This window comes from Oryzias latipes, chromosome 9 (assembly GCF_002234675.1).
Source record: "Oryzias latipes chromosome 9, ASM223467v1".
Classification (NCBI taxonomy): Eukaryota; Metazoa; Chordata; class Actinopteri; order Beloniformes; family Adrianichthyidae; genus Oryzias; species Oryzias latipes.
In genome coordinates, this window is record NC_019867.2 from 12,241,418 (window position 1) to 12,259,427 (window position 18,010).

The following is an 18,010-nucleotide window of genomic DNA, read 5'->3' on the forward strand; positions in this document are numbered from 1 at the left end:
TCATTTTTCTCTATAATTTGACATGTTAAAAAAATCAAAACATGAATGACCATCCATTATAGATTCGAACTGTTGGCAATTCTCTTCAAAGTTAAATAGCCACAAAGGAGGCATTGAAGAGCTGCATGTGGCTCCGGAGCGTCTGTTATAGATCATGTAAGTGTACCATAGGAAGTATATTAATTGAAAACTTCTTCGGGCTAAATTGAAACATTTTAAGTTTACAATATATTCATGGTATATGAAAATAAACTTCAAGAATACTGCCTCACTTTTAGCATGGACTACTAAAACAGATTACTTTTTTACTAAGGGTTTAGTTCCTGGTGCCAGATGGTTAAACAAATAAACCACTTCAATAGTTTTTATTTTTAGATGTTAAGTAATTTTTGCAGCAGGAAAACTGATATGAAATATATTTTGAGTCTGAAGTCTAGTAATGAAAGTGTTGAATGAATGGATGTAAATTCTAAAGGTACTTCCGACATGTAACCACCAGGGGGCGCCGTCTTCTTCTTGGGTTGGTTGTCACAGGAAACAGAGGAAGAGCCACTGTGGGTGCAGTTCGTGTTAGCATTGCAATTAGCAGGAAGTACTGACAAGTGATCGTTGTTATTTTTGAAACACATTTTTTTGAGAGCCAAACTACCCACGAACAAACCTTTACAGTACTTCGTTACCAGCGTCTTCGCTACGATGAGCTTCTTGTTGTAAGTAAAGTTTTAAAGGGGCTTCCTGAGTTACAGCCGCAGTTTGCGGTTACCGTTAGCTGCACTTCTACGAACTTCCACTGAGGGAAGTTACCATCGATAAAGAAAGGGCACCACCACCACCACCAACAAAAAAGTTTCAATTAATGCATTTTAACATTAATGGGTTTACTGTCAGTTGATTCTTTTTAGGTCTATGTCTGTTCATATGTGTTAGCTTTATTGTTCCGCTTCCCCAGACTGCCTATTTAATAACTTTTTTCTTTCGTTTGTGTATGCTTTTATTTGGTTAGCCTGCTTATTTTTTGCTGTGTTAGCTCTCACACATTTAGCTAACTAATTGATATATCCTAAATATCTTTTATGGGACACTTTTGTCTTATTGAGAGTGAGAGCTTTCTCTTTTAACATGATCGAGAGATTAAAAGATTCCTCCGGTTGTTTACAGCTACCAGTGACATTTCCTGTAAATTGCACCTTGTGGGTAACCGCTTACTTGGTTATGGTACATATTGGAGAGTGACGTGTATGTCTCACGGAAAAAAAGGTTTAAAATGGGCATTTTTAAGACAAAATGAGCTAAACAGATGTTACAGCAACTACACATGCAATGTTAGTGATTCCAACTGCACAAAACATGACTCAATACATTTTGTGTCAAAGTTTAGCTGGAGAAAATGCTCACATAAAGTAATGCAAGATCCTTACAAGTATCATAAATATAAGGTCACAATTCAGAGGTCAAGCTGGACCCTGACATCACCTTAGCTCAGTCTTTCCTGTGCACAATTTGCTGTTTTTTATATGTCTGCAGTGGCAGTCGCTCATCTAAGACCTTCAAGCCGAAGAAAAATATTCCAGAGGGCTCCCACCAGTATGAGTTGCTGAAACATGCCGAGGCAACCCTTGGCAGCGGGAACCTGAGACAGGCTGTGATGCTGCCAGAAGGAGAGGATCTCAATGAATGGATTGCTGTCAACAGTGAGTGAACACACACTTTAAAAAAAAATTACAAAAAATAGAAGCCCTCAAAATAACTTTGGTGATCCTCATGGGTGGGACGGCTGTAGCTCACTGTCTGCCATTTGGTCAGGCGTTCAAACTTCTAGACTAGATTACATTTGAAGACACAGCAATTGTAAAAAGCATCTGCTAATGGTTGTTTAATGTATAAAGTGGGGCTTAAATGAAACTAGTTTATTGTAGAAGAATCAAGCTCCCTAATGTTAAATCAGCAAAACAGACTGAGGATATTTAACATTTGTTCAACTTCCTGTTGTGGACTTAGCCACCTGCTGCAGTTTAGCACAAGAAAATGTAAATCTTGACCACAGACATACTGTGATGTAACCTATGTCTGTTCCTGTAGTTGAATGTCGACATTTTAACATTGTAATGCTAGACTGTGGCACCATGTTTAACAACATTTTTAATTAGAATATATTTGTGTTCTCCAGCGGTCGACTTCTTCAACCAAATCAACATGCTGTATGGTACCATCACAGAGTTCTGTACAGAGACCAGCTGCTCAGTGATGTCTGCTGGACCCAGGTACGCAAGACATTTTAGACTCCTTGTATTTTTTCCTCTTAGTTCAAGAAGTAAAGCTGGAGGTAGCAGGAAGAAGGATGCTGAGCTTACTTTGGGAGTAACAGAAAAATATGAGATGATGTTACCGGTAGATGTTTTTGACATGAAGTCAGAGGGACAGGGAACCTGTGAACAAATACCAAAGTTGGGCAAAGGGCCTTAAAAGAAGACCAGATTTTGGATGGTTTTCAAAAAAAACATGAAAATGGTTAAAATAAGAGATGAAGGTGAGCCTAAAAAATGGCAGATGATTAACTGACCTCTGTAAAGACGCTGAAATAAAAATAAATAAGTCAAAGTCTTCAAATCTTTCTGTTTTACATTTTCTTAGAATTAATGTCTGTGTTTTAACAAGCTGGAACTTTGTTGTCCCTGTAAACACAGCAAGGTCTGATTACTTGGAACAATCATTATAAACCCCAGAGGTATTGCTTCAGCAAAAAGGAGAAACATCTGATTTTTCTTGACAACCTTTGATAGTTCTGTTTTTTTGTTTGAAGTCAGCACAGTTTGTAGTGAAAATACAAGTTATTTTTCACATGTAATCAGCATGGCTGACTTATGACCTGACACTGTAATTTCTTTGGACTCCCATTATAACTTAAGGTAACAGAGGGAGTGTGTTGTGGTATTGACTGTGTGTCTCAGCAAGTCTCAATTTGGGAGACAGTGTTCACTGATGCAGCAAAGTACAGAAAGGGTGTTTATTTCTAGCATGTTAAGGTCTCACAAACAGGAAGCTTTTTTTTTATCGGTTTTGTCCAAATGTAACTGTTTTAATGATGACAGGACAGTTCCCACAAAAGCAGATTCTAAGTCACTTACAGAAGAACCTTTAGAGTTAACTAATATTATCAAGGCTTCTATTCACTGCTTGATTTGTGTGTAACATTTACAATTAACAGCATTTCGTTCAGAGACATTTGCAGTCTGTAAAATTAGAAAAGTCTCCACATCAAAGAAGCCAAACTTTTGCTGGTTTAAGCAGTGAGTCTAATTAAACTGAAACATTTCATCTTATTAGGAGTCTTTTGCCTAACTGTCACATGAGACATGGAAACAGGAATTAAGCTTTTCACGAGGTCCTTGTAGAAGCTGTTTTACTAACAATATGGCTGTGACACTTCCTCAATCCTTTTTCCTGCTTGGACAGTTTGAGCTCAGTTTCTAATCAAGAGAAGAAATGACTCGTTGCTTCCTTTTTATATCAACAGAATCAAAAGTTTCGCTCCGGATACGTTTACATTTATTCCTCTTGATTTTATAGCTCGTCTGCTAATAAATACAGTTTTTGTGTTGTCAGCAGTTATTAACTGTTATATGTCATTATTTGTAGGTATGAGTACCACTGGGCCGATGGTACCAACATTAAAAAGCCAATCAAATGCTCTGCACCCAAGTACATTGACTACCTGATGACCTGGGTGCAGGATCAGCTGGATGACGAGACGCTCTTCCCCTCCAAAATTGGTGAGATAGATGAGATTTAGTTTTGATGAGATGAGTTTTACTTTAAAAAATATATTAAACTGAGATGACGAAAAATAAATCAAATCTAATCATGCTCTATTTATAAGGAAGCCCTTTTCACGTTTAGCCAAGATGCACATTGCAGCATCGGCCGCATGTATTTTAAGTGTATCCACAGCTAAATGTTGTTGGCACGAATTAGCCTAATCCTAACCCTTCTTCCATGTCAGTGCGGCTAAGAATAAAGCACTTATTTAGAAAATTATAAGCGAACAGGCACTTAATAATAATCATAGCAATAATAAAAGCATGTTTAGAAAATCCACTTGCTCTATGCCGCAGCTTTGTTTGTTTACAACAGAACTCGCTAATTCTTCTTCTATGGCCGTTTCAGGTAGTTTAGACAGTTCTGCGCATGTCAAAATTATTTATTCCAATCAAAAGTGTGGCGTATGTAAACGTTTGTTATAATTGGATAAGGATTTTTTGAGCCCATGTACACAGTTCAATTCTCTGCCGATCTTTGTTCCAATCAACGAAATTTGATTACACAAGATAAAAAAAATACCATTTACTGCAGTCATGTGTAAATGTTGGTAGTGAGTTAAGATCCAATTAGCTCCAAAATTCCTTTTCACATAATTGTCACAGTTAGTTATATAGTCTGATTTCTAAAAGATGTTAAACAAAAATAATCAAATTTGAGAAACTAAACTTGTTGTTGCAACAGCAAAGCTTTAGTCTGCATTAAGATAGTCTAGATTGTGCTTGACTCATGCATCCATTGTACAACCAACCTCCTTTAAGTTCTCTGCCAAATTTGCTCACTGAAACCCTGCTAAATATAACAGCATGTAGGCCACAGACTGCCTCCCAGTGCCCACACACTTTTTCAGGCTGCAGCATCCATCTACGAAAGCAATCCCTCTGGGTTTCTCCAAAAGCTGTCAAAAGGGACACAGGATAGCCAATTGCTGAATGGCGTCAAGTAACAGACCACATATTCTCCAAACAGTGGTGCTTTATGTCACAGGGAGTGAAGGAAAAGATGTGCATGCAGATGCATCTTTATAACAATGCTGTTTGGATCTGCCCATCCTGCTCTGACCACTTAGTTCTGAGCAAAGAGCACGTAGATTCAGTGGAGCAGTTCACTAAATGGATCTCTAGAAGTGTGTTGACAACATAAAATTGTCTAACAATATAAACTACACAGCAGGGTGGAGGACCTTTTTGAATTTAGGATGAGTCCTTATCATTCGGACCTAGAAATCGCACCTTTCTGGCTTTATCTTGACTCAAGTTCTTAATTGAAACAAATGAAATGAATAAAAATGTTTAAAGCTCGATTGTGTTTGGGGGTTTGCAACAGTTTCAAAGTAAGTGTTTTCACGTCAACTGGTGTAAAGTCACACACCTACTTTCTTTTATTCATTAAACAATCAGGTTTGGCTCTGGATGTTTACTGAGTTTGTGATCAAAGTAGTAAGGGTCATTTTTGCCCCTGTAGCACTAAAGTTGAAAACCTTTTTACAGTTTGTTTATGAATAAAAGGTTTTAACGGTGTATTTTGTGTGTACAAAACAACTGTCTACATGCATTTATTTTTCTGTACTTTCTTCATTTTGTTGCTCTTGAGTTTCTGATCGGGAAGTTCTCATACCAGATATGTGCAGTAAACCTAAGTTTGGCTCAAGTAGATTTTGTAAACCTTTTACTCGTTTCTTCATTCGTCTTTTAGGAGTTCCTTTTCCCAAGAATTTCATGTCCGTGGCCAAAACCATCTTGAAGCGCCTGTTCAGGGTTTACGCCCATATTTACCATCAGCATTTTGACTCAGTGATGCAGCTGCAGGAGGAGGCTCACCTCAACACCTCTTTCAAGCACTTCATTTTCTTTGTCCAGGTAAAGTAAAGCATGCATGCTGGAATTATTCAGATGCAGTCTTGACAGAAATTTGTTTTTATTTTTTAACAGAGAAGTTGTCGAATTAAAGACTGAACTTATTTTTTAAACTATGAGAAGGGTGGTATGTAGTTTGATAGTTATTGTGTATCTTACAGGAGTTCAACCTTATCGACCGACGGGAGCTTGCTCCTCTGCAAGACTTGATCGAGAAGCTTGGATCCAAGGACAGATAGACAGTTCCTGTTATAATCACAGTTGTTCTCTGCTTTTTCTGTTGAGATCTTCTACCTCTGTGACTTCCAGCCTCAACTCTTTAAGTCTGCGCCTCCTCCTTTAGATTTCCTGGGACGCCTGTGCTTGACTTCCAATTTTTTATTCCTTTCTTGTATGCTGTCTTTGAGCCTTTCCTTCAATTTTAGCTGTAATAGATTATATAAGAAAGTGTAGTTTAAAAAACAACATATTTTTCCACAGGACTGAATTTTATATTGGACTAAAAAGCAAAACCCTGCTTCCTTTTTCATGACTTGAAATATAGTGTTTGAGTTGTTTAAGCATTTTATAGTTATTGATTATAACTATAGAGACTATAGAGTTACAACGAATGACCAAATGTCCTCCTTACGTACAAGGAAGTGCAACAGGAAGGCTTTCAAAAAAGGTAGTAAGCTTGTAAGAGCACAAAAACGAAGGTAGGCGGAAATCTGAACAGGAGTTTAGTGTATAAACCTACAAGATAAATCTACTTTTATGGTTCTTGTAATATTTCCACGCTTCACAATTCAATATAAAGAGATGCAGCGAGTCATCAACAACAAGAAGGCCACAAATAAGGCAGGGAGTAGCTGTTTTGATTTAGCTTCACAATATTGTTTTGCACATTTTCTAAAAATGCTAAAATATGAGACAGCATACAAAGTTACATTTGTCTTTTTTTTCCATTTTTTTTTAGTTCATATCAGCAGCTTATAATGCCTCTTTGACGGAGATATAGAGGGGATCGATATGGTAGAAACAATCATGCAAACAGAATGATCAGTAATGTCGTTTTATTTGATTTCTACGGTGATGATTCATTGTGTACAGACACACGTTTGTCCCTGTGCAGCTAATGCTCTTGCCGAATGTTTTCCAGAGTGTGATCTGCAAAAGTTGGACCTAAACTTTTATCAGAGAATTATTTTGCTAATGGATTAAATGCATCACAAAGAACTAAGACGTGGGCTTCATCATGCATTCTTTAGAGAAAGTGTTTTTTAAACCTAAACATGGACGGCAAAACTAACAGTTTGAGCACATGTTTAAATCGTTTTCTTCTTTTAGGGCACTAGTTAAAATCTCAAGTATTCTTTCTTTTTACAGAATATTCAAAAGGTTTGTCATTTACTCAGTTTTCTTTTATTCTGTATTTCTTTTTACAGCATGTTTTAAATGTTCTGTTACATCTTATTATCAAATTGTAAAGTGGTGACTTTACCTCTGAAATCTTGCAAGAAAAAGGGCTTGGAAGCAAATTTCCATTGTTTTTACAATATTTGTCTTGTCTTTGAGTTGAAGTTTGTAGGATTTCTACAACACATTCAAATATTTGCTGTACATATAATCAGTGTTTTATCTTAACAGAACTGTGCCTTACAATAAATTGTCCGACATGACATTATTGGTGAATCAAAATTTCAATAAAACATATTAGACAATACAGTGGGGAATCATGTCTTTTAAAATTCATGTCATGTTTTTCTTTCTCGTAGTTCTATGCAATGTCTATCAACATTATATATAATACATAATAGTAAACTCCATAAAAGTGTAAATTTTGAGAATTTGACTCAAGAATGCACCATTTAAAATTAATTTGTAGCGGAAAAACACGAATAAAAAAAAAGCATATTGAAGATACTTGCGATGTTGGATGTAGGATAAAGCATTACGCAGGATCTTTAAATCACCAATCAATTTTGAGTATTCACCTTGTGTTAATTTATGCCCTGACTTGTGTCTTGCGGGAAAAAAAAACCTTTAGATTTTGGTTACAGCTTTGTGTTACTCATAAAACCGATGACTCGTTTACTCTGTGATTGAGAGCGAGAATACGTGTAAACCGTATTTAGACATTCTGAAAAAGTCTGTGCCTGTAAGCCTTTACCCGGGGAGGAGATTAGGAGGGAGAAGGCCAGACGAAGGAAGAGGAAATGACAGTTTAGACTGGTTTTCATCTTTATCAAGTGAAAATATCCAACTGACAAAAGGTAAAATAAGAAACTACTATTATGAATTTTCGTTATACACAAAATCTATCGTAACATTAGCTGTATGACGAGATGTTCGTAAACTGTAGATGGATTTAGTTAGGTAATCATAATGCTACGCTAGCTAGCCCAATACAGACAAAACATTGTATTTTCTATTTAACTCAAGTCGTCCAAACCCCATTTTTGGTTAAGGTTCGTGTTCGGTGTTCTTCGGAATAAAATATTTACTGTCTTCCTGTAAACCATAAGAAGGGCTAAGTGAAACGGTTCTCGATTGGTTTCATTTTTTCCAAAACGATAGCCGCTCTTTAAACAAACCCTAAGCCTAGCCTAGCCCTATGATATAATAACAAAATGTTATAACTTATACGGTTACAGCTACACTACTAAAATAAATGTTAAAACCCAGAAGAAGATAAAATGTCCAGCTCGTTGGAGCAAAGATGAATGTCCCTTTCTGTTTTATGTTTATGGCTATTTGTTAAAGGTTTTTCTGAAGTCATGATGGCAGACGACGAAAACACCATCATGTATTGTGGCAACTGGTAAGTATGAATTTATTGTGACGCGAGTTTCTAATGCAGTTCTTCTTGGTGGCTAGCAGCCCCTTCTATTGTTGTTGTTTTTTGTTTTTAAGTAAACGTGACATCCCAGAGGCCAATTTCACCACCCACGAGATTCACTGTCGCAGAAACATAGCACTGTGTGACGTGTGCCAGGAGCCCGTACCCCGATCCGACCTCGAGGAGCACAAGCTGCAAGAACACACGGAGGTAGATATCTGAACTTAACACCAGCATGTACACGGATGCGGGGCCATTGGCTCTTTATCCAGTGATTTTGGGGAGGATCTTCCAGATGAAGCGCGATTGGGATGGTCATTTCCCCCTGATTCTAATGGGACTTTGAAAATATTGAGTGTCATCCAAAGTCTAAAATAATAGGGAGGGTGGGGCAATGCATTTCATTCAGGTAAACTTACCACTGTGCTGCAGGTAAATCCTCATAAATCCACTAATTGTAACTTTAAGATGCACTCAAATGAAAATCGTACTTTAAACACGTTCCTGTAGGATTTTTCTCTTGATGGATGACACATATAAATAAAATTAAGCTTAAAACTGCCTTTCTGGGTATTTTTCTTTATTCAAATCCTTGCGAATCAGGAGCAGAAAAAAAAAGGCTTGTTGTAATGTAGGACCTACTGCAGCAAGCCACCAGCTCCATGCTCTGCTCCATTCCGATGCATCCACATGTAGACACACAGATCCACGTATGTCTTTGTTTTCCTCGTCCAAGGTTGGCATTTGGGTCAAAACAGCTGGATGGCTCCAATATTGCTGGCCATTTTTGTTCCACCAGTAATGTTAGGTTGGATGTGTGAGGGCTAATAGCTTTTAAACAGATGGCTTATATACGGAAGTGGGGGCTGACTTGTTCTGCCGCAGAATTCCTTCATCAACTCAGAAGCAAATTTCGAATGCACTACTACAGAAACTACGTCCTAGAAAAAATAATAAATAAATAATTTTCGATTTTGGCTAAAAATTACATGCTTATAACTATAAGGCCACTGAAAACACTTCTGAAATAGATCAAAAGATGATTGAAGCGGGACTTTAAGCTTAAATTTTGAAACAGATATTTTCCGCTGCACCCACCAATGATATCAACTAAAGTTTGCTCTTAGAGAAATTATTGCAAAGTGAAACTCTTTAAAGTTTTCAATGTAAACTCCTTTTTTTTCCAGATTACATGCAAATGTGGAATGAAAGTTGAGAAAAATCATGTCGATGTTCATCAGGTATGGTCAGGAACAAAGATGCCTTTTTATCCATGCAAAGAATAACCAATGAATAATATGCAAATTCTTGTCTAAAAAGACTGTTTTGAGTAAAAGTACAGAATATTTTTCAGCTATGTTGTTATTTTATTTAAATGTTCCTGTTATTTGTTTCTTGCAGAATTCTGAATGCCCACAGCGACTGGTGTCCTGCCCGTACTGTGATCTGGAGCTTGCTTTTTCTCAGTCTAAGGAGCATGAGGACTATTGTGGTACACGGACTGAGCCTTGTCCACTCTGCAAGTGCAATGTGATGCTGCGTGAACAGGTTGTACATCCAGCCTTATGTGGAAGCCTCACACCACCTCAAGAGAAGAACAACAGCAGGATGAGCCGCACCGCAGCAGAGCGAGAGTCTTCCGATGCATGGTTTGAAGCTCACTCCATTCGAAACCTCCTCAGACCCCAAGAAAGGAGTCCGAAAAATAATAACATTGGTGCGTCAGCTCAACAGTCCTTTCCTCCTGCATTTAATCCTTCAATGTTCAACACAGCGAGAGAAACGCAGGCTTCAAGAGACTGGAAGAATGCTGCACCTCAAAACACAGGGTTTAGCCACTGTGAGTGCAATGTTTGCTTTATGTGTCGTGAGATGAGGCCATCAACATTATGTCTAGAACATTTAATTTAGATATTGAACTCATTCTTGCACTAGTAAAATCTGATTTCCTAAAATGGATGGGATAACATTTTCGGTTAATTGTAGGTCACAGTGATTTCCTGCATGGAAGCAGCAACAATGCCAAATCACACAGTGAGAGTCCATCAGACGAGGATTCCCCCGGCCTGGACTACATGTTGGCTCTCAGCCTGCAGGGGGATGGAGGACCAGGGGCAGGTGTGGAAGGCAACATGTGGAGCGACATCTGGGACCACAACATAGGGAAGTCTAACACATCAGCAAACCCTTCCTTTTCTCTTCCCAACAACAATTACTCCAACTTCAGTGGAGGAACGGTCACAAGCGCAGTCCGGGACTATGACCAAACAGGTTAGATCCGAGTATACCAGAACTTTTCTCATTGCTCTGCTGTTTGTTTCTCACAAAAACTTTTGTTTTGTAGATACCATGTTGCCTTGTGAGTTTTGTGAGGAGCTGTTTCCTGAAGATGACCTCATTTTGCATCAGGTTTGTGAATGTGTCTGGATGCATTTTTGACATTGCCATTTTTGTATTAAACCACTAACTTGTGGAGTTTTTAATCAAGTAAAAAGCTTGTTTTTAGTCCTGACTGGGTCAGGTTTCACTTTGGGCCATAGTATAACTGATCAATCACCGAAAGATCAGCAGATCAGCAAAAGAGGGAGGCATTTATCTTGCAATACAAGGATTAATAAGTTTAATGAATTTCAATTGCCCTTTGACAAGAAACTGGAAGCGTTTTAGACTTTGAAATGAACTAAAACATTACAGTCATTGAATCTTAAAACAAAAACTGCAAAAATTGCTTTATTCTACGTTTTTCCATAATTTACCTAAAGGCCAATAACTGAAAAATGTATTAATGTAAACAAATATTGTTCATACTTCAGCTATACATTTTCCCTTTTCTTCTTTCTGTATACATGCAGTCTTTGACATGAAAAACTCTTCAGCTTTGAGTATGGCACAGATCAGCAGAGTTTCAGAAAGCTGCTTTTAACCCCACAGCATTTGTTCTGCCTTTTTTATCTGTGTATAAGTTTTTGGTCATGCTCTCATATTTTAAAGGATATGGGAGTGCTGAATTACTGTAGAGATCATTTCTATAGTAAATCCCCGAATTGTCTGAAAAGTTTAAGTTTTGACATTTTTGTAAACAATCTTTGTCAATAGACCAGATTATTTTGCCAAACCTTCACCTGACTGAGGTGAACTTTGCCTGCTTCTCTTCTTAACCCTGATGCACCTTCAGTTTGGAATCATGTAGGTTTGTTTTCTTCTTAAATAAAGGAAAATTAGAGCATTGTTTTTTCTTGATTAAAGCATTTTTACTTTGTTCCAAACCGCTTTTTAAACCTAACACTTTCTTCTTTTTGCACCTTCTTTCTAAATCATGTGTCACTCATTATATCTTTATCAAATTAGTTCTGATAGTTTTTGTTTCTTTCCAGCAGGTCATTCATTTGAAACTGAGTAAAAATCTTTTCCACAACCATAGTCTCCCCTAAGAAGAAGCAGCTTTCTGCATTCGCTCGGGAACATTACTTTACTATCAGATGAAAAAAAAAATCCACTTTTCTTATTAGAAGCTCCTACATCATTTTTGAGATAAATCAGGAAAATAATTTTTTATGACTGACAGTTGTAAGCGGAGAGTGATGAAAAGCAAAGCACAAAGTTTTATAAAAAAGAAGAAAAAAAACAAAAAGAACAATTCCAACCTTATTCTTTTATATTGATTTTTGCATCAAATCTAATAATTTAAGCAGTACCCGGACAAAAGCAGAAAATAATTTCCATCATATTTATGTTAAACAAGAAACCTCAAAAACAGTCAGGACTGGTAAAACCAACTCAGTAATATAAATGAGCTCATATGTTAAAGCCTAAAAAATAGTTCTTCTTCCTCACAAGAGCAGTGTTCTTCTTTCGTCATCTAATTCCTTTTTTATGGGATTTTTTGCTGGAATACTCACACCCTAAGATTGAGAATGACTGGTCATAACTGACTGAAATTAGCTTGTAGCTCTATCTGATCAAATAAAAATGTTCCTGTCAAAAATAAAAACATGGATGATATTTTTCTGATCTTTTCACTGTCTAGTTTTTCCTTTTTTGAACTTAGTTAACAAAAAAGAGGACAAACCACAGCACAGAGACAGCCCTTGTTAAAGTAGTAAATTATATTAGATGTAACCTGGACTGTCAGAAACTCTGGTACTAATGGGTCTGAGTGCTGTATTTGACACAATAGATCACAGTATTTTACTCAACAGGCTGAGAGGTTTAGGCATCTCTGGTACTGTTCTAAAGGGTTTTATTCCTATCTCACAGAGCAAAGATTTTATGTAAGTATGGATACATGCTCCTCAAAGGTCTTCGAAATCAGTTGTAGGGTCCCCCAAAGTTCAATTCCAGGCCCACTACTTTTTAATATATATATGCTGCCACTTGGGGACGTCATCAGGAGGCACGGCGTTTGTTTTCACAGCTACGCTGACGACACACAACTCTACATTGCTGTGTCTCCTAAAGACAAACCTGGGTGTTATTTTTGAGTATGAGATTAATTTTATTCCACAAATTAAAAATATTACAAAAACGGGATTTCATCATCTTATAAATATTGCCAGAGTCTGCCCATTTCTCTTTTTTGCCAGCACAGAGGTGCTAATGCATGCTTTTATTTCCATAAGATTAGATTATTGTAATGCTGTGCTCTCTGGTCTTCCCAGAAGAAGGATATCAAACCTTCAGCTGCTGCAGAAGTCAGCCGCACGCGTGCTGACGAGGACCAGGGGGCGGTAACACATTACACCAACTTTAAAATCGCTGCATTGGCTCCCTGTGCAATTCAGAATTGATTTGAAAGTTCTTTTATTGGTTTATAAATGTTTTTTATGGTCTTCGACCTTCATATTTATCTGATATGACTTTAAAGTATAAGCCCTCGCAGACCCTGAGGTCCTCTGATACAGGCTTTTTGGTTATCCCAAAAGTCAGAACTAAACCACACGGTGAGGCCTTATTTAGTTTTTATGGAGCTCGGCTGTGGAACAGCCTCCCAGAGAGCCTCAGGGCCGCAGAGACTGTTCATGTTTTTAAAGGAAGGCTTTTAATGTAGCTTTCAGTAGAAATTTAGGAATTTATTTGATGGATTTGAATTATTTTATGTTCTCTTTTTTACTAATTTGATATATTTTTTACTATCTGGTGGTTATTTATCTGTTTTAACTTTTATTTATTTTATTCCTTTTACATTTTCTTTGTAACTCCAGTATTTACCTCAGAGAGATCCTCCACATCAGTGACTGACCCTTTTCAGTGAACGAGGTCGCTGCAATGGGACCTCCCAGCTCTGGCTCTTATACTTAGATCTGGGGGTCCGTGGTAGCGTCCTCTGTGAACTTGAGTGGGGGGGTCACTGATGTGGACATATCCCGACTTTGAGTAGCACAAGTTGAAAAAGTAAAGTTTGATTTGATTTGACTCAGTACTTGCTTGCCATCCTGAATTTTGTATATTCAGGTGATAGAAGGTTTAAACATGCGTCACATTGAAACCTTTTTTACTCGTTCCCTCTGTAGTTTATTTGAGGACACAGCCTCTGCTTCTATAATGATCTTTTCTTTTTTTTCTTTAGACCGGTTGCAGTCCAACCTCGGCCTTCACATCATACAGTAAGCGGCCCGCCTCTCCACCTAAAGAGGAGAAGATGACCAGGAACGCTTCAGGAGTGATACAAAGGCTTCCCAACACACTTGCGGCAAATGTTCCAGCCTTTCCCCGGTCTGTCTCTCCAACGTCCTACAGTCCTCCAGTCAGTCCTCTAGAGGGCGATGTGGTTATTCCTTGTGAATTCTGTGGCATTGCTTTGGAAGAAGCTGTTGTCTTCCACCATCAGGTACAGCTCCAGTGACTAAACCTAGACGTAAAATAAAACCATTTTGGTTAAAAGTTTGTGATTTTTAAATCTGAGACAATTCATTTTTGTTAACAGTTTTAACAAGATTTGATTAATTATGTAATTTTGTTTTATTATCAGGATAAATGTGACATGCGGCCTGAAATCACTCACCCTCTGAATAATACAGAAAAGCCTTCCACAAGAAAACCTCTCAACGCATTTGTGCACGGTTCTCCAGAGTTTCAGAGAAGAGAAAAGCACCAAGGTAAACCGTAAAATCTCCCTAAGAAATTCTAACCTATACTAGTCAATGCATTATATCTTTGGCAAAGGTGTTAAACCTGGTGGAACTACAGTTTTAGCCATTAATAGACTTTACCAAAAAGTACTTCAATGCTTTTGCACACAAAGTAAGTAGCTGATGAAAAGAAATAGCATGTTTTGTGTGTGTGTGTGTGTGTGTGTGTGTACATCCATACAGCTGATGTCTTGGATGAGGACATTGACAGGAACAATTTGCCACAACTGGGAGAATGGCAGAGGGGCTCCCCCGGACCTCCAAATCAAGGAAAGACTCCCAACTATGACGTGTCTGTAAAACACAGATCACAGCAGAGCAGCGACATGGTAGCCGATAATTTCTCTTTTGCCGACACTGGCATGCCCGATTCTGCTTCATTAAAGGGGTTTGTGTTTTTTTAACCTGTTAACATTTCACTAACTAAAGCCACTTTTTACCTTTTGTTAAACCTTTTTTTTTTTCTCCACCAGACTTCATATCCAAGACAGCAGAGAAGAAAGGAGGAGTAGAAGGAATCAAATGCTAGAGGTTTATTTAGATTTTTGTTTGAACCACATTTAGCTTTATTTATATAAAGACAGTAGATGAAGTTATGGATTATTGTTTCTGAATGTCAATGGTTGCAATATACAAAAATATTTTTATGGTTATCCTGTTAACCTTGAGAGATCTTTTTTTTTTTATATACAAATCCACAGCTCAAACCATCAATATTTATCTCAGCATTATATACAGATGCAAGAAAAAGTATATGAACCTTTTGGTATTATTTCAATTTCAGCAAAAATTAGACACAAAATGTCTTCTGATCTCCATCTAAGCCTCCACAACAGAAATGCAAAGTTTCCCTAAACTAGAGCCACACAAAAATCTTCTTTATTGAAGACAATCATTTACAGTGCGGAGATAAACAAGTATGTGAACAGACAGGCTAAGCAGTGCTTGAAGAGCTTATTGGAGCCAGACGTCCACCAACCTGGAGCCCAAACAATGCGATGCGGTCAGATGTGTTTGGTAAAGCTGCCCTGCTCTATAGAAACACAGCAGTCAAGAGTACGCTGCTCTCAACAAGCAAAGCCTGATGTGATCAAAAGAAGAGGCTCAATGAAGCACAAGACTTGCAGAAATCCAATATGCTAACATTTTTGTTTACGCGTCTTCTTCACGCAAACCCTGAGGAAGTCCAACAAAAACCCTTGCAGCACATTTGAAGTTTGCAAAAAGAACACCTGGATGTTTAGCAGCACTGCTGGTTAAATGTTCTGCAAATCGATCAAACCTAAATGGACACAACACACTATCAAAACCTGGGCCAACTGTATATAACAGAGGGAGCATCATGGTTGGAGGCGGCTTTACTGTCTGCCTCGTATTCTGAACGGATTGCTATCATTATTGAGAAACTGACTTCTAGAATGAAAAGATAAACTTATGACCATATGTCCACTATATGAAGGTCAAGAGAGGACGGGTGATACGAAGGGATAACAGCTCAAACCTAAAAAGTAAAATGGCTCCAGCATAAGCAGAGGGGAGCAGTCTCAGTCCATCCCTGGAGTATAGCTGCACTGGAACAGTCTTGGCAGCTCTGATCTTCTACTGCAGAAGATGTTCAGTGGTTGTTGCTGCCAAGCAGGCTGGATTTTTGTGGAGATCAGAACGCATATTGTGTCTAATTTATGCAGAAATTGAGGTAATCCCAGAAATTTACCTACTTTTTCCTTGCAATTTGTCTACATGTTCACATCAATTTATAATCTTTCAAATGTGAATAAAGGGACTTTATTGCACATAATTTAAAGTACAATAAAAAAGGGTGACTTTTGTAATCTGTCTCATTAAGGATATGTAGTTTTGTTCTGCAAAATAAGTCTTTATTTTTGTTTTTTCTCTCGATTAAAGAAACTTTTTTTGCTTTCTTTATGATCAGACTTTTGCACATGTGAACCATTCACTGTTTGTGTTTCTTTCCTAGTCAAACAAGGACGAGACGGAAGAACAGCAGGACAAGTGAGAGGAAGAAATGAAGGGAAAGACCAAATAACTCGACCTTTCCTGTATCCCGTTTGCACACTTCAAAATATAAAATGGTTAATAAGTTAAGTGCCTGTGGGAGCTGTAATATCCATCAGTTTATGTTCAGTCAAATCATTCAAATACAACATAATTTCAAAATGTGTCTTTTTTTGTTTATTCTGAACTCATATAATATTAGGTTATGGCATTGTTTTGCTTTTCCAAACATTTTTGTTGAATTGCTCAAATATGAATTGTTGTAAAACAGACACTATGATAAACGTTCTTTTGTGCTGCAGATTAGTTGTTGCTGCCATTGCCCCTAAAGTCGCCTATTTTAACCTTTCAAACTGCGTTTTTAACTAACATTATGCACTTTGATTAATTAATTGGCTAAAAAGGGCTTAGGGAGCAGATTACTGGGTCATGCATATTTGATAATGGTCAAATATTTCCATTGATAATTCCTTTTGTTTGTACCTTTAGACATTTTTGTCCCTGTCGTTGATTTCCTGTTATCAATATTAATCTTTTTTTTATTTACCCCGTAAATGTGCGTCTGTTATAATGTTACAATAGCTTTAAAAGCAACATGTCATGAGTTTAATCCTTTCATAAGTAATGTATGAGGATGCTTTGCCTCTTTAAATGAATTTAAGGTTGATGTGTTTTGTAACAATTTATAAATGTGCATGCAGTACAATAGACATTCACACAAACTGCAAGCTCTGCCTTTTTTTTTTTTTAAAGTAAATAGTGGTCAGATCACCTTATGTGTTAATTTAGTGGCACTCGTGGCATGCTGTTACCTGTTCTAGTTAAAGAAGAATTGTCATTCTTTTGTGGTAATTAAATGTTTTAATAGGGAAATTGTTGACTTTTTTTTCTGTACTTTTTAAAACACTACAGGAAACCAATAAGAGACCAATGAACATGCAGCTCAAATACTTTAGAATGATTTTGAGATTTGGAAACATCAATTTTAATGCCATTGTTGCAAATAAAATGATCAAAAAATGTAAATGTGTTGACCATGCAAATAAAGTCAGGGTTAGTCTTCTTTTTACACTGATATTTGGTTGTAAGTGATTAAATAAAATAAGTAGCAAACAACAATTGACAAGAATGAGAGCTCCAATAAATACAGTGATATACAAATTGTAAACTGTAGTCATAAACAAAGTGACCACCTCTCTTGTTAAATTATTGACACAGAAACATTCAAATAACCATGACCTAATAACACACAATTGTGTTGATTCAAAGAAATGCTGACAATTTGTAATTCAGAGGTGATATAATTAAAGAAAAGTTTTTAATTTTTTAATTATTTTTTCAGGACCTTTTGTTAAGGTAATAAATCTATTTGT

The 18,010-nt window shown here is 37.2% G+C and overlaps 2 protein-coding genes across 3 annotated transcripts; both read left to right on the plus strand.

The window, feature by feature from the left end:
- The first annotated feature begins 535 nt into the window (after positions 1 to 535).
- LOC101160416 (MOB kinase activator 1A) lies at positions 536 to 7,377 on the plus strand. The gene is made up of 6 exons (XM_004072358.4): positions 536 to 710; positions 1,525 to 1,691; positions 2,168 to 2,261; positions 3,637 to 3,770; positions 5,512 to 5,675; positions 5,834 to 7,377. The coding sequence occupies exons 1-6, from the start codon at positions 697 to 699 to the stop codon at positions 5,909 to 5,911; spliced, it is 651 nt and encodes a 216-aa protein (XP_004072406.1). The 5' UTR covers positions 536 to 696; the 3' UTR covers positions 5,912 to 7,377.
- A 338-nt stretch (positions 7,378 to 7,715) lies between these two features.
- Positions 7,716 to 17,659, plus strand: trafd1 (TRAF-type zinc finger domain containing 1). Of its 2 annotated transcripts, none has more exons than XM_004072359.4 (12): positions 7,716 to 7,927; positions 8,418 to 8,475; positions 8,568 to 8,703; positions 9,681 to 9,734; positions 9,895 to 10,333; positions 10,480 to 10,764; positions 10,838 to 10,902; positions 14,060 to 14,320; positions 14,462 to 14,588; positions 14,805 to 15,009; positions 15,095 to 15,152; positions 16,600 to 17,659. In XM_004072359.4, exons 2-12 carry the CDS (start codon positions 8,432 to 8,434, stop codon positions 16,636 to 16,638), a joined length of 1,713 nt encoding a protein of 570 aa, XP_004072407.2. In that variant the 5' UTR covers positions 7,716 to 7,927; positions 8,418 to 8,431; the 3' UTR covers positions 16,639 to 17,659. The 2 variants fall into 2 exon arrangements, with proteins under 2 accessions (XP_004072407.2, XP_023814202.1); XM_023958434.1 differs by having other exon boundaries at positions 9,895 to 10,210.
- Positions 17,660 to 18,010: the final 351 nt, after the last annotated feature.

Bases quoted from the DNA above. Each gene is read 5' to 3' on its own strand.
- trafd1 (XM_004072359.4), top strand. From the start codon at position 8,432: ATGATGGCAGACGACGAAAACACCATCATGTATTGTGGCAACTG. The intron at 8,476-8,567 runs GTAAGTATGAAT...TTTGTTTTTAAG, and splicing joins ATCATGTATTGTGGCAACTG to TAAACGTGACATCCCAGAGG. The intron at 15,010-15,094 runs GTTTGTGTTTTT...TTTCTCCACCAG, and splicing joins GATTCTGCTTCATTAAAGGG to ACTTCATATCCAAGACAGCA.
- LOC101160416 (XM_004072358.4), top strand. The intron at 1,692-2,167 runs GTGAGTGAACAC...TGTGTTCTCCAG, and splicing joins TGAATGGATTGCTGTCAACA to CGGTCGACTTCTTCAACCAA. The intron at 2,262-3,636 runs GTACGCAAGACA...CATTATTTGTAG, and splicing joins GTGATGTCTGCTGGACCCAG to GTATGAGTACCACTGGGCCG.